Source organism: Heloderma suspectum, chromosome 5 (genome assembly GCF_057233095.1).
Source record: "Heloderma suspectum isolate Gila_16-S chromosome 5, 16-S_ref, whole genome shotgun sequence".
Taxonomy (NCBI): domain Eukaryota; kingdom Metazoa; phylum Chordata; class Lepidosauria; order Squamata; family Helodermatidae; genus Heloderma; species Heloderma suspectum.
In genome coordinates this window covers 97,052,712-97,066,459 of record NC_139462.1, presented here as the reverse complement: position 1 = coordinate 97,066,459, position 13,748 = coordinate 97,052,712, and the positions used below count along the sequence as shown (strand labels likewise).

Below are 13,748 nucleotides of genomic sequence, written 5' to 3'. Positions count from 1 at the left end.
TGTTTTGTGTGTGTGTGTGTGTGTGTGTGTGTGTGAGAGAGGAAGAGGGGGAGGGGGAGCGAGGGAGGGGGAGCGGGGGAGGGGGAGGGAGGGGGGAGAGGGAGAGAACATTGAAGCTAAGGATACCACAGGGACAGTGGCTATCTAGATGTATACTCACGTCTGCTTTTCCTGTAGAATTTGATTTGGGATGGAGGGGGTAGTGGAAATTATTAGTGCTGGTTATATATGCGGGGAACAAAGTTGGTAGATGCAGCATGTAGAGAGGGCTTATGGCTGGGGTCAGATGAACATTGGGGCAAGTGTCTATATCTTCATGAAATGACATGAGTCCACAAGAGAAAGGAGTCAAATTCTGAATTTGAGTTAACTTGCATAGGATTGGGTTTTTGAAGAGTCTGCTAAAATTGATTAATTCTTTAAAATTTGCGATAAGGAACAGAGCATGCCTGATGATCTGATAATGCCTGAATAGTTACTTTGCTAGTTCTACTTAAATAAATAATAATAATCAATATTGGATCAATTTCAGTCTTGCTTTAGGCCTGAGTTTAGCACAAATACTGCTGGGATTGGACAGGGGGAGTACAATCTTGTTAATTCTCTTGGCCTCTGAGTGACTTTTAATACCAGTTTTGAACAGTTGTTACCAGTTTCAGAAGGTAGATGCTGGGGGTGGGGGGTAGAAATATTGTTCTGCACCATGGCATTTATGCTATGCAGTTGTCCAGTGCTCTGTTCCCCACCCCATCTGCCACTATACTTTTCAGCTTCTGCATGAAACACTTGAGTGAGGTCATCCAGGGATTTAGAGTGAGGTGTCATCATTGTTATGCTGATGACACCCAGCGCTATTTCTTCTCTTCATTGGAGTTGGAGTGAGGTGGAAGTACTAAGCTGGTGTCTGGGATCAGCAGTGGGCTGAATGAGGGCTAATAAATTAAATCCAGACAAGACAGAGTTGCTGTTGCTTGCAACTGAGAAGGTGAGGTTCAACCTGCTCTTGATGGGGTTGCACTTCCCCTGAAGGATCAGGTTCACAGTTTGAGAACGCTGTTAGATCTGGCCCTTATTCTGGTTGCCCGAGTGGCATGAGTGGCAACTTCTCCTAGGCAGATATAGTCTGAGCATGGATAACCATGCCCTAGTAACATCCATGTTGGACTACTGCAATGCATTTTTTTGTTGGGGCCCCTTTGAAGATCCCTCAGAAACTTCAGCTAGTTCAAGATATACTAGCTAGATTATGACCTGTGCAGTTTATATGGATCATACCTTGTTGGTTTTAAAAGAGCTTCATTGACTGCAGATGAAAGTGCTGGTATTAACCTGGTCCCAAATTCAGCAGAACATCATAGGTTATCTCTAGGACTGCCTACTCCTGTATAAAACTTCCTGTTTTCTGAGAACATCTGGGGAGGCCTTTCTTTGGGCACCACCTCCTGAGGAGTTTAAGTGGGTGGTGACTGGAAATCGGGTTTTCTTAGTGGTACCTGTGGAACAGTCTCCTTAGGTCTGTACACTTGGCACCTACTTTTACCAGTTTCAGGCACCAGGTAACAACAGTTTCAACAGAACATTGTTGCTGTTCCTTGGAATTGAAAATTTCATGCTTTGGATTCTTCTCTGCTGTTGTTCTAGTGTGGTGTTCTGACCTTTAATGTCCCTCTGCTATTCTGTTGTGGTTTATTGTTTGTTGTTTTAAAGTTTGTGCTTTTAGTTTGTCAGCTGCCTCAACTTCTTTTGAGGTGTGCAGTAGAACTACATTAAATTATTACTGCATCTTTTTGCATCTGTTTAGTCCTTGTTCTTTCCCCCTAAATTATTCCACAGGAAGTCTCAGATCTTGCAGTTCATCAGACTGCTTTAGCAAAGTGATGCCTCCAAGAAAAAAGAGGCGACCTGCAGCGGGAGATGACCTCTCGGCCAAAAAAAGTAGACATGATGGGTACGTGATCTTACTTTGTGCATCCGTCTTTCAGTCAGGAACCATGGTTTTTGAATGGACATCATGTCAGGAGATGTGGACTCAAATTTCAACTCTACCACTGGCTTACTAAGGAGGTAGCAGGTTTATTTCCTTATGTCTTAGAGAGCCCTGGCAGTCTATAATTTTATGCTTTGAGGAAATGATTATGTAATAGTCAAGTATGAAGACAGTACTTTGACTCATAAATTGTTTAGAATGAAGCATTTGTAGAATTGGACCGATGGATTTTACCCACCTTTGATAATTATTTTTTCCTCAGAATAAAGTGGCCTATTAAATATGACTATGGCCTTGGAATGTACACTAGTATCAGATTTTTTCCTCCTCTTGGTCCCTGTTTCTGGAAAACATTCAGTCACTAGAGTTATATAGGCCAGGATGAAAATGTAGGCCCAGCTCAGACACAGCAGCAAACTGTAGCTTGTCTTCATGTGGCCAAGTTGTGGTGTGCCTTGGCTCACCCAATTCCCCTCTTCCCTCCATGTGCAGAGAGAAGGGCATTTAAAGTTTTTCGTCACAGTTTGCAACAAACTGCAGTTTCTAGTTTCATCCAGCTATGGGAAACTGTGGTTTGATGTACTGTAGTTAGTTAACAAACTAGGATATTGAACTATGATCAGTCCTTCATGTTTTTCCTTATATATTCCACAAGTAGAGACTTGAAAGCTAGAAAATTCAGAGAAGTGATCTAGTATATCCCAGGTGTGAACTGTCTTTCCCTCTCCCCACGCCCCTGTGGCTGTGGCCCTGATTATCTCAACAAGGTGAAATCAATTCTGCTTATGGTCTTTTCTCCTGTCTCAAGAGTGTCAGCTATTATGATTTTAGATTCCGATATAGAAATACATAAGTTAAATAAGGATGCTGTGTTTTACAGTTGTAAATTGTCATCTGGCTTGTGCTAGTATTTGTTTAATTGTGTCAAATCTATAAAAATCAGTGGCTTAACTAAAGGCAAGAGGGTATTTCAAAAGCTTGGCAATACATTATCAGTATTTATGTATCTTTTATAGAACTGAGGCATTAATTTTTTGATCTCTTTCTCTTCATAACTAGCATGTACAGAAAATATGATTCTGCTAGAATAAAGACAGAAGATGACATGTTCTCAAGCAAGAGGTGCTTAGAATGGTTCTATGAATATGCAGGTAAGTAGATGTGTTCATTGCTGTTTCCTACTAGACCCGATAATCTTGACATTTCAAGAAAAAAAATCACATATCAGTTCCAATTTGAATAAAAAGATATTTTGTAACAAAGTATCAGATTGTTACATTTTTCAGTTTAAGGAATAGAGTTCAAATGCTTCAACCTTCCAAAAAAAGTGAAGATGTAAGTGAGTACTCATTTTGAATTTTGGCTTTAAGTTGCAGATAGTTTTACAAATACACTTATTAGGTGCATTTATGAAAAACCTGCTTTACCAAATGATGCAAAAGTCTGCAGTTTTTTGAAGTTATACCTGGGTATTTGTCATGAAAGCCTTCCCTGGCCTGGTGCCCTCCAGATGTTTTGGACTACAACTGCCAGCATTCCAGACCACTGGGATAGCTGGAGCTGATGGGAGCTGAAGCCCAAAACATGTGGAGGGCACCAGGCTGGGGAAGGCTGAAGGGGGTGAGGTAGAGAGGAAGCATTGGAGCCTGCTATCCATCTTCCTGCTATTCTGCATAGAGCAGGGTTTGAACAGTCACATACTTGTGGGACTGCAGTGTCTGAACAATCCCATATTTTGGACGATTGGTAAAACGTAATTGTAACTGTTCAAGTGAAAGTAACACACTCTCATTTGTTTGTAGGAACAGATGATATTGTGGGTCCTGAAGGAATGGAGAAATTCTGTGAGGACATTGGGGTTGAACCAGAAAATGTACGTTCAGGTTCATTCACAGCTGGCAGAGAGCTAGTTCACATTCAAATAATGAAAAATGAGGAAGTACGATCTTGTAATTTAAAAAAAAAATCATTCACTTGGGTTATATTCTGCTCTGTCCTGAAGCCTCTGAGCAGTTTATGAATTGAAACTATCATTTTATACTGAAGAGAAAAAAGAGTTTCCTGAGAGGGTGGGGGTAACCTCCCAGCAGCCTTTCTGACTCTGGGTAGTTCCTAGTAAAGTATTACAAACAAGGGAGTGTTGGCACAAATTTTGAAAGTATTTGCCTTTTTGTGTGTGAATCTCTAAAAGGCTGAAACCTGTAGCAACCATAATAAGTGGTTTAACAAATGGACTGAATGTTACGCATTAAGGGTAAGGCAACTTGCTAGCCCAGGAGCACAATTCTATCCTCATGGGCTTCCCATTTGGCTTCCAGTATAGCCCCCTGTCCCAAAGCTTCTCCTTACTTTGCACCTCATACTGTGTCCCACAGGAGAAAGACAAAGTCAGTAGTGCCCCTGGGCATCAATGTGCCCCTGGAGACCTTCATTGACATCCACCAAGTTACCCCGCCCCTCCCATTTTTATTTTTAATTTACACATTTTTTTACCAGCAGCTGGGATTTCTGTGAAATAGTTTTCTGTTGGTGCTGTTGGGTTCAAAGGAGTTGCTTAGTGTGTTGGGGGTCAAACCCTACCTCGGCCTCGTACAGTCTTTTGGACAAATTGCTTATCCTTTGCCATGCCTCCCGTGGTAGACATTTTGTGCTGGTGCCCAGGATAGTTTCTTAAATTGCCAAATGTACCCATGGCCCAAAAAAGTTGCTACCTTTCTTTCCTTCAATGTCAACAGCAAAAAAGGCCTTGGACAGAACCACTTTATTATACACTCCAGCTGCTCATTCCGTGTCACAGGAAGAAGGTTCTTTAATTCTCTTCTCGCTTCAGTGGGATCAGCACTGAGGGCTCTGAGATCCTTTGACAGAGTTCTCCCATTCATGCACATCTGCTGCTTCTTCCTACTTGTCTTTGTCTTGACTTGCAGGTGGGAGTGAGCAGCATAAGGGAGAGACCTGTCAAAGCATTCCAGACACAGCCTCTATTGCTGTCAGTATTCATAGTGGGGAAGAGGAGAGTTCAAGAGACTTGTGTCTTTGTTTTCAAAGCCACTATTGCTGGCTTGTTGATCCTTGCTCAGTATAAAAATATGGCAAACGTACAACATTTAGCTGCTGACCAGTGTTAAAGGCTGCTTGTTTGGGGGCAGAGGGGTCCAGATGTGATTCTTTGCAGATTTGCTTAACTCAAAACAAGTGAGATGCTTGTATCACTTTCATTCTTGTTGTGAGAGTTGGCTGGAGGTTGGGTAGGAAAGACCCAACTAAGGATGCAATCCTATGCCTGTTTACACAGAAAAAGGTTCTGCAGATCCCAGCATTCCCCTGCCATCATGGCTGGCTGGGGATTGCTGGGAGTTGTAGGACTTTTTCTGTCTAAATGGGCATAGGATTGTGTCCAAAGAGCATTAAACATGGTATGGATAAAAAAGGTACTTGTCTAGTACAAAATTGCTAGGATTGGTGTTTAAGGTGAGCCTGTGTGACATTTCAGAAGCATTCAAGAAATCTAGGTTCTCCTGTAATCCAATTTTATTTTTGTTTTATTTTTAAACTAGGTAGTTATGCTTGTGTTAGCTTGGAAGCTGGATGCTCAAAATATGGGTTACTTTACATTGCAAGAATGGTTAAAAGGAATGACATCCCTGCAGTAAGTATTAACTTAATCAACAACTGTGAATAGATTCAGCATAATCTTACACACTTTTTTAAGTTCAGCATTCACAGAAACTGAACTTTCTGTACCTTCTCATCCAGCCATCTTCAGTAGCCTTCACTATATATAAATGATTTCAAATGTCTATAGCTTCTTTTCCTGAATGTCTATGAACTATGTGAAAGAACCGTATTAGGTCTCAATTTGAATAGTATGCTAAGAGTATAAAATTAAATGGCAGGAGAGTAGATTTAATAGCTACTATATTTTTTTTCTGTAACTTCGTGAACTTTTTGGAAAGGCAGTTCATAAATTCTAAAAATCAAATGGTTTAAGGACCAGAAAATTGTATGGTGGTTATAATAGTCCAGCTAATGCTCTGAAACAGAAACTGATTTTTTTTTTTTAATTTTACAGATGTGATACAACAGAAAAACTAAGAAATTCTTTGGATTACTTGAGATCTTTATTAAATGAACCTACAAATTTTAAACTTATTTACAGATACGCATTTGACTTTGCACGTGTGAGTAGCCTGAAGTTCAAATTCTGATCACCCTATTTTCATGACTTCTCATACAATTGCTTTCATGGGGAGAAGTTTCTACAGTGGTGTTACTAGAATCATTAAGGGTACAATCCTGGCTGGGGCATGCTGGGAGTTATAGGACTTTTTTCTGACTAAACATGCATAGGATTGCACCCTAAGTCAGTCAAGCGTCCTTCAGGGTGCAAAATGCCATTTGCGTTCTTATAATTTTAGTCCAATTATATATATTTATTAATCTATCAAGTCACTCCAATGAATAATTTGCAAACCAGCGTTTATTGCTCTTGCATTCATGTTTATGGGTTCCCAGCTTGACTCCTGCACTACTTTATTTCTAGAGGTCTTAGTTCTGAAAACTAGTTTTAGATAGTGGCAGGCTGCCCCATCATAATCTCCCACAAGGGGGTGATGTTAGGTACCCAAAAGACCCAGGGCCCTGAGACAAATTATTGCATACAATTTGCATAAGTTAATTTATATGTATATATGCAAATTTAGAGTTAGAAAAATTTAAATTTTACAAAGGCAAGCCAGCTTCCCATCCAAATCACTCCGAATGCTCAACTTATACCACCTGTCCTGTTAAAATACAAAACCATTTTGAGCCCCTTTTTCCCTGCAAAAACCCAGAGGAGTCTGCTGGCTTTGTGAACCAGTGTGGTGTAGTGGTTAAACTGTTGGACTGGGAGACCTGGGTTCAAATCACCACTTGCACATGAAGCGTATTGAGTGACTTTGGCCCAGTTACTGGCTCTCAGCCTAACCTACCTCACAGGGTTGTTGTGAGGTAAATGAAGAGGAGGAGGAGTCCCAGTCAGTCCCAGTTTAAGTGTGGGCACAAGCAAGGTCTTCCTTGGCTTCTCCTCTCATTTCTCTCCCCACCCATGTCCCAACCCCACCTCAAACAGCAGTGGCCCCTTCTCTCAGCCTCTTCTCCTCCCCCCGCCCAACAGCTGGCCCCAGCAGTGGCAGGATGGGCATCATCTCTCTCTCCTTTTCCTCCCTCTCTCTGACTCAAGCCACCACTGGATTCTCGGCTTGCCCTCCACCCCCCACCCCCGCAGCTGACAGCAGCAGCAGCAGGATGAGGCTTTGCCTCTCTCTCTGGTTCTTCCCAAGATAGTCCAAGAGTCATCCCTGCAGACCTCTTCCCAATTTCCTCTCACCGCCACCTTAGCCAATCCATTTCATAGTCAGAGAATGAGAACCATGGGCTCCCAAATTTCCACATGCAGAGTGAATGCCAGGGAAGAAAAGATGGGGACAGTACAGACCTCTGCCACCTCTTGAGGACATTTGGAATAGAACAATATTCTCTGCAGGAGCAGAGGTACATTAGGTCTTGCTGGTGGAGTTGTTAGAACGGTCTTAGTGCTTCTCCTTCAAAGCTCTCACACACCAAGGTAATGCTGAGCACAGGATGAGCAATTGCTCTGGCCAGCTGATGAAAGTCCAAGCTTTGCTGGGGAAGAACAGAAATGTACTGCCAGGTACCTCTGTGCAGCTGACACAGCAACAAAATCATATGAAAGTGTGAATATACCATTTAGGGTGCAATCCTATGCATGTTTAGACATAAGTCCTACAACTTCCAACAGCTCTCCAGCCAGCCATGCTGGGAATTGTACGACTTTTTTCTCTCTAAACGTGCATAGGATTGTGCCCTTAATTAGTTATCCAGGTTAGGAAGCTGGTATTCAGACTAGAGATGGAACAGATGAATACATCTAACACTGTCAAAAGAATGTAAAAGAAAAATCTCCAGTAGCTCTAGTCAGGAGGTCTGGCTTCGCTGTATTTTAAAATGATTCAAATAAAAAATGAGATAGCACTCAATGAAGATAAACAAATATCATTCATACTTGAGTTACACATGGGGAAGAATAACCTGATTTGGCTACTACTTCAAATGAGAAATACTGAAAGTAAAGTTAACTTTATTTTTTCTCTTTGACAGGAAAAGGACCAGCGAAGCCTAGATATAAATACTGCCAAGTGTATGTTAGGACTTCTCTTAGGAAAAACATGGCCACTCTTTCCAGTATTTCACCAGTTCCTAGAGGTACAAGTAGAAAACCCTTTTTGTATTCTGAAGTCTTGAAAAAAACCCTATGGTGCCAAACATTAAAACTGGGAATTATCAGTGAGTGAGTTGAAAATGCTGCTACCTTACTTGAATATTTGCATTAATTACATGTAAAGAGACTTATATGAACATGATAGATACCAGGCTACACCTGGTTGGCTTTCATGTCTCTAGTATCCTTTATAATTTCTGAAACAACAGATAATGTTACTTGAGTTCAAGTAACATTAGGCATAGAACTGGCAGGGTTGTAAGGATGACACAATGTATCTGAACTGCTTTGGGCACTTCATATTTAAGGGCTCAATCCTATGCATGTTTAGACAGAGGAAAGGCCTACAACTCCTAGCATGCCCCAGCCAGCTGGGGAGTTGTAGGCCTTTCCTCTGTCTAAACATGCATAGGATTGTTCCCTAATAGAGTTTTTTCTAAGTATGATCTAAGTTAAGGTGTCTTGGAGGTGATGATTTATTGACCCCTCTGGATGTTTTGACATGAAAATGGCTTACCTATAAAAATATATACTCTAGTGAGAAGCTAATTTTTTAAAACTTATCCAAGTATAAGTCCACTGGCACACCTTTCTTTTTTAGCTCTCTTTAGCAATACAGGTCAGCTGATTCCTTCTGTGATTCACTTTTACAGGTGTGAAATGAAGTAAATAGGTGTGTGTGCGCATGTGTGAGAGATCTTTGAAATTGATTTGGCTTTCTTTTCAATTCCCACAACAGTGTATATTGATAAGTCATATATCCTTGACTGCCTATAAAAATCAAGTACTTCTTTTATAGTACTTGATTTTTTAAGGAAGGTAACTCCTGACATTTTTCTCAAATATTATAGCTATAGAACTTAAATTTCAGTATATTATGTTCCTTGTTCTGAAATTGACTTCCATAACGGCCTTAAATGCCCACCATTTAACACCAAAGGTTTATCTTAAAATTGGATAATTCTGTTTTCAGTAACTATTTCTCTTGTTTTAAGCAGCAATCTAAGTACAAGGTTATCAACAAGGACCAATGGTGCAATGTTCTGGAATTCAGCAGAACCATTAATCTCGACCTCAGCAATTATGATGAAGATGGAGCATGTACGTATTTGCATGGGGAAAAAAGCCATTTGATACCAGATGCCGTTGCTCCAAATCTGTTTTTTTTTTAAAGATATATAAAGTTTTTTATGTGTGGCTTTCTTTCAGGGCCAGTGTTGCTGGATGAATTTGTGGAGTGGTATAAAGAGAAACAAATGACATAGGAATTTTAACTATGCACAGCCGCTCAAGAGTCTTTGTTACTACAGTTATGTCGACCATTAGCCATAAACTGCTATTTGTATAAAAGCGCATGCTGCTTTTCCTGCACTGTATCCCATTTTGGGGGACCTTTTGGTGTTTTGCTGTTTAACAGGCCAGCTCTGCTTGCTGTGTAGCATTGTTCTCTTCGAAGGCTGCTTTGCATTTTGCATCTACACTACAGATGGTGAACTTACCAGCATCCTCACTGTGATTAATGTGTATATTGCTGTCTAAACTTTGTATATGTGTATAAAAGAAAAGCTTCACATAGGAATTATTTCAGCAGAAATGTATTGTAAAAATAATTTTGTGGCATATTTCTAGTTGCATTCAATAACCATGTAACTTAATTTTTAATTTTCGCTCGGTCTCAGACGTAGCATTTCAGGAAGAGTGATTGTTGGGACGATTACCATGTGGAACTATTGCCAGTTCGCAACATTGTTTAAGATGCCAGTTTTTGAGAGGAGATCTTACATTATGATTTCTTCACGTGCAGATGCCCAACTTCAGTTTTGTTTAGTAAGCGCATCTTTTTTTAAAGTTGAAAGCCTATTAAAATTGTTATAGCCTAGAGTTGTACATGCCACAATAACATCCATTTGGTGATAATGCTGACTTCCTAATACTCAAGACTACTGTAGTTTTCAAATAGGTACAGGAGATCAAATTAAAAATCTGATTTAAAAGGCTTTTAGACTTGTAAATTGGCATATTCCTTTATTTCACTATTGCTGCTGTTCCCAAAGTGTTTCGACAGTCTTGATGACAAAGGCAAAATGAGGCCTCTTGTAGAATTAAACATAACTTTGTGGGTGGGTTTCAGGGTCTGGAATCTTTTGTTAAATCTTACCTGAAAACCTTGCAACGTAGAAATCTGAACGATGGGTACTGGCTTCTTTTATACCAGGAGTTGGATTTCCTGGCAAGTTGCCTGTTGCAGGCAATGGGCACACTAATCACCAGCATTGTCACTCATTTGGGACCACTTTACTTATCTGTTTGCACAGGAACGTTCAAGCCATTGCTTGCTTGAGGAATCTAGATGAATGGGATAAGACGTGAGTCTTGTCATGTTATCTTTGCCTCAACTTTCTTTATAAAGTTCAATACTGATTTTGACAAACTTTTGCTAAGGGGATAGCACACCTTGCGAAAATACCTCCAAAAATCCAGTGGTGTATGTTTAATGAACAGTGTGTTAACTGTGCCGTTTGCAATAAAGCATTAGCAGGCATTTTCTTTTTGTAGGAAATGGGTAAACTTCCTCAGTTCTGAACTCTCACAGCTCAGCATAAACATCTAGTCAATACAGACAGTGTCTTTTTATTTTTAAGTTACTGAAGTTACTGGCAAAACATATATAGGCACTAGCCTTTCTTAGGACTGGGTCCTTTTAAATAATGGGCTGGGATCGAAAGAGGCACATGCTCAGTGTGCTTCTGCACTGAAGTGGGGTGGAGGGGGCTGAACTTTTCCCCTTTCCAGTGATAGCTCATCAAATTATGGAATATGTCCCGCCTGGCCTTCAGATGATGTGCTTGGGGTGGGTGGGTGGGTAGGCAAGCCAGAGTAGTAAGGCTGAAAAGACCAAGTGAGCACAGCTCTCTGTATCCCAGCTGTCATAAGTGTGGTAGAATTCAGTCTTTAGAAAGCTATTTCTTTGAGATCAGTCACCCAAAAATTGTCTTTGTGCGTTATGAATATGAATAAAGAATTGTGTTAAAAATAGTAGCCATCTGTTTATCTTGTTATTGGAAGCAAAGAGTAATAGACCCTGCAGTTGCTTTTAAACAAACATGCCACGTTATCTACAGGTATGTGACATTTCCACAAGGCAATATGCAGCTTGTAGCTGCTTATTAAATCATTCTGTTTCTTAAATTTACTACACGTATTACAATTGGTATAGCCATAGTTGAAAGCTGGTAAAGCTCCAAAAAGAAAAAAATATGGCAAGCCATTTTTCTGAGGTAAAAAGCTTCCGGTAATGGGAGATGGGGGCCAAAGAGTTTGAGATATAGTTTCGATATGAAAATTATCACAAGTAAGGTCAACAAAAAATGTGACTGGTTGGTTCTCAGGACTGATGTTCACTTTATATTTTTGTACTTGGTGTAAATACTAGAGTACAAAATGCAAGCACCCCATCAAACAGATTAGGTATTGGCTTTAGAAGTTACTGATAAAATATGTATAGGCATCAGGCTCCTTAAGATTGTTTAGGGCTAACCGATTGGTTGCGGCTACAGACATGAGACATGGCTCAAGGTGCATGTGCAAAGTATTTCTGTTTGTGCAGAGATGGTAGGTTACTGTCTCCCTTGCTTCTCATGGCAAGACCCTCCTACTTCATGGAATGCCACTCTGAAGGGTCCTGTGATGTGCAGAATTTTATGCTGGAGCCTGTTGCTGCCCAACAGGAGGCTCATGATCTTACACTCTTATCAGTATCCAAGTAAAGAACAAAGTGAGAATTGGCCCTTGAATTTTGCTGTGAGAAGCAGGCTCTGAAACAGAGTTGTGTTCTATATTGATGCAGAATTCTTGCTATTGTTGTTGATGTACGTGCACACATATAAGAGAAATGGAAGGAAGGCCCAGTTGGTTTATGGCCTAGATCAACCTTCCCCAACCTGGTAACCTCCAGATGTGTACTAACTCTGCTGGGTAGGGATGATGGGGGTTGTAGTCCACATCTGGAGGGCACCAGGTTAGGGAAGGCTGGCTAGATTATTAGAAGTATTAACTTTACCACTTAACAGATCTTCATGTCTGCCTTTTTGGATTGCTTAGAATGGCACATATCCTTCAAGTCTTTGACACTACTGGTTTTGTTGAGTTTTCTGTTGGAGAAGAGTTCTGTTGGAGACTAAACCCGTTCCCCTTTCACTTGTGCAATGTTTTCTGAGTGAATAGCAAATTTCTGTTACAGCTGTTCATTTCTCATGTGAAACTTCTTAATCATTGGAATTCTCTAGTATGCCTGATATGCTTTTTTTTAAGGGGTGGTGGTTCCATGAAGTGTTTGATGCAGAAAATGTCCCTGCCTTTTCTACAGAAGTGCTGGCAAGATGTTGTGTGTGCATTATCCTGATGTAAAATAAAAATAATTAATGTAACTAATTTTTTTTAATGACCTTGTCTGTAAACTGATACTTGAGTGGGAAATTGGGCCACGGGGAAATCAGATCCTAAGTACTGTCAAATAGGATCCTTACATAATACCAAAGATTGATGGATGTACTTCATTAGCATTCTTGACATTCAGAAACAAAAACTGAATTTTGGGGCAATACAATACCACCTACCAGTACAGCTTTCTTTCTTGCCAATAGATTGAAATGTAATACTGAAGTTGGGAACTTGGTCCTCTTAATCTGAAGTAGTGTTGATTTGTATAGTGTAAATCTCCCTGCTTTTTGAAAATAAGAGCAACAAAACTAGGAAGGTGTTCCATATTAAAATAATTTACAGTAATATAAACACACCATAAAGCATCTGATTAAATGTGAATAGTGGACTACTTTCCTTTTTAATTAGTATGCATCAATCTCTCAAGCTGAGATCTTACAGATGCATTTTATTATATAACCAATTTATAATTTTAATTGTGTGCCTGCAGTTAAACCTCTTCCTACTTACCAAGCATTGGTAACTTTTTTCTCCCTCTTTTAGAGATACTGGAATGTTATATAGTTTAGGATTTCTCTTCCCCAATCGTGAACCTATCAGTGCTTACTCTGTAGCTGAGTTGTAAGGATTTGCTTTGTGCCTGGGCTAATTACAACTCCTAAATACCTCTTGAAAGCCTTAGACTTTGTCCTTTCATATGATTGTGTATATGCATATAATTAATCCACCAATTTACACAGACTCCTGTAATTTGAGACAAAAATATGTGTTACAATCTCTTCTGTGACACACTGTTGTGGCAGAAACAGCAGTTGACCTGATGATGCTGACTGCTTTTTATGTCTTAGATGTTTCCATATTGCAACCTTGAGGTGTGCTTTTAAAGTCCTGTGGCTCAAATTGACTGAAGTACTGTTATTCCACCTAATCTGAAATTGGTACCCTGCAGTTTTGTGTAAAATGAATATCCCACAAATAAAAGAGTATTTGTGTTTTTGGTTTCAGAAATTGATTTCTATGGCTAACCTCAATTTTGAC

The 13,748-nt window shown here is 40.0% G+C and overlaps 1 protein-coding gene across 16 annotated transcripts in view; it reads left to right on the top strand.

The window, feature by feature from the left end:
- Nucleotides 1-13,715, top strand: part of DCUN1D4 (defective in cullin neddylation 1 domain containing 4) — a 29,638-nt gene extending 15,923 nt beyond the window's left edge. For 14 of the 16 annotated variants that reach the window (XM_084856782.1, XM_084856784.1, XM_084856781.1 and 11 more), the window contains 8 exons: nt 1,834-1,948; nt 3,047-3,138; nt 3,790-3,860; nt 5,545-5,636; nt 6,060-6,168; nt 8,150-8,254; nt 9,269-9,371; nt 9,480-13,715. In XM_084856782.1, coding sequence (XP_084712908.1) covers nt 1,834-1,948; nt 3,047-3,138; nt 3,790-3,860; nt 5,545-5,636; nt 6,060-6,168; nt 8,150-8,254; nt 9,269-9,371; nt 9,480-9,535 — 743 coding nt within the window. In that variant the 3' untranslated portion in view covers nt 9,536-13,715. Of the gene's footprint in view, nt 1-1,833; nt 1,949-3,046; nt 3,139-3,789; nt 3,861-5,544; nt 5,637-6,059; nt 6,169-8,149; nt 8,545-8,655; nt 9,372-9,479 lie in introns of those variants that run through there. The other 2 variants (XR_014792166.1, XM_084856783.1) reach the window with 2 other exon arrangements.
- Nucleotides 13,716-13,748: the final 33 nt, after the last annotated feature.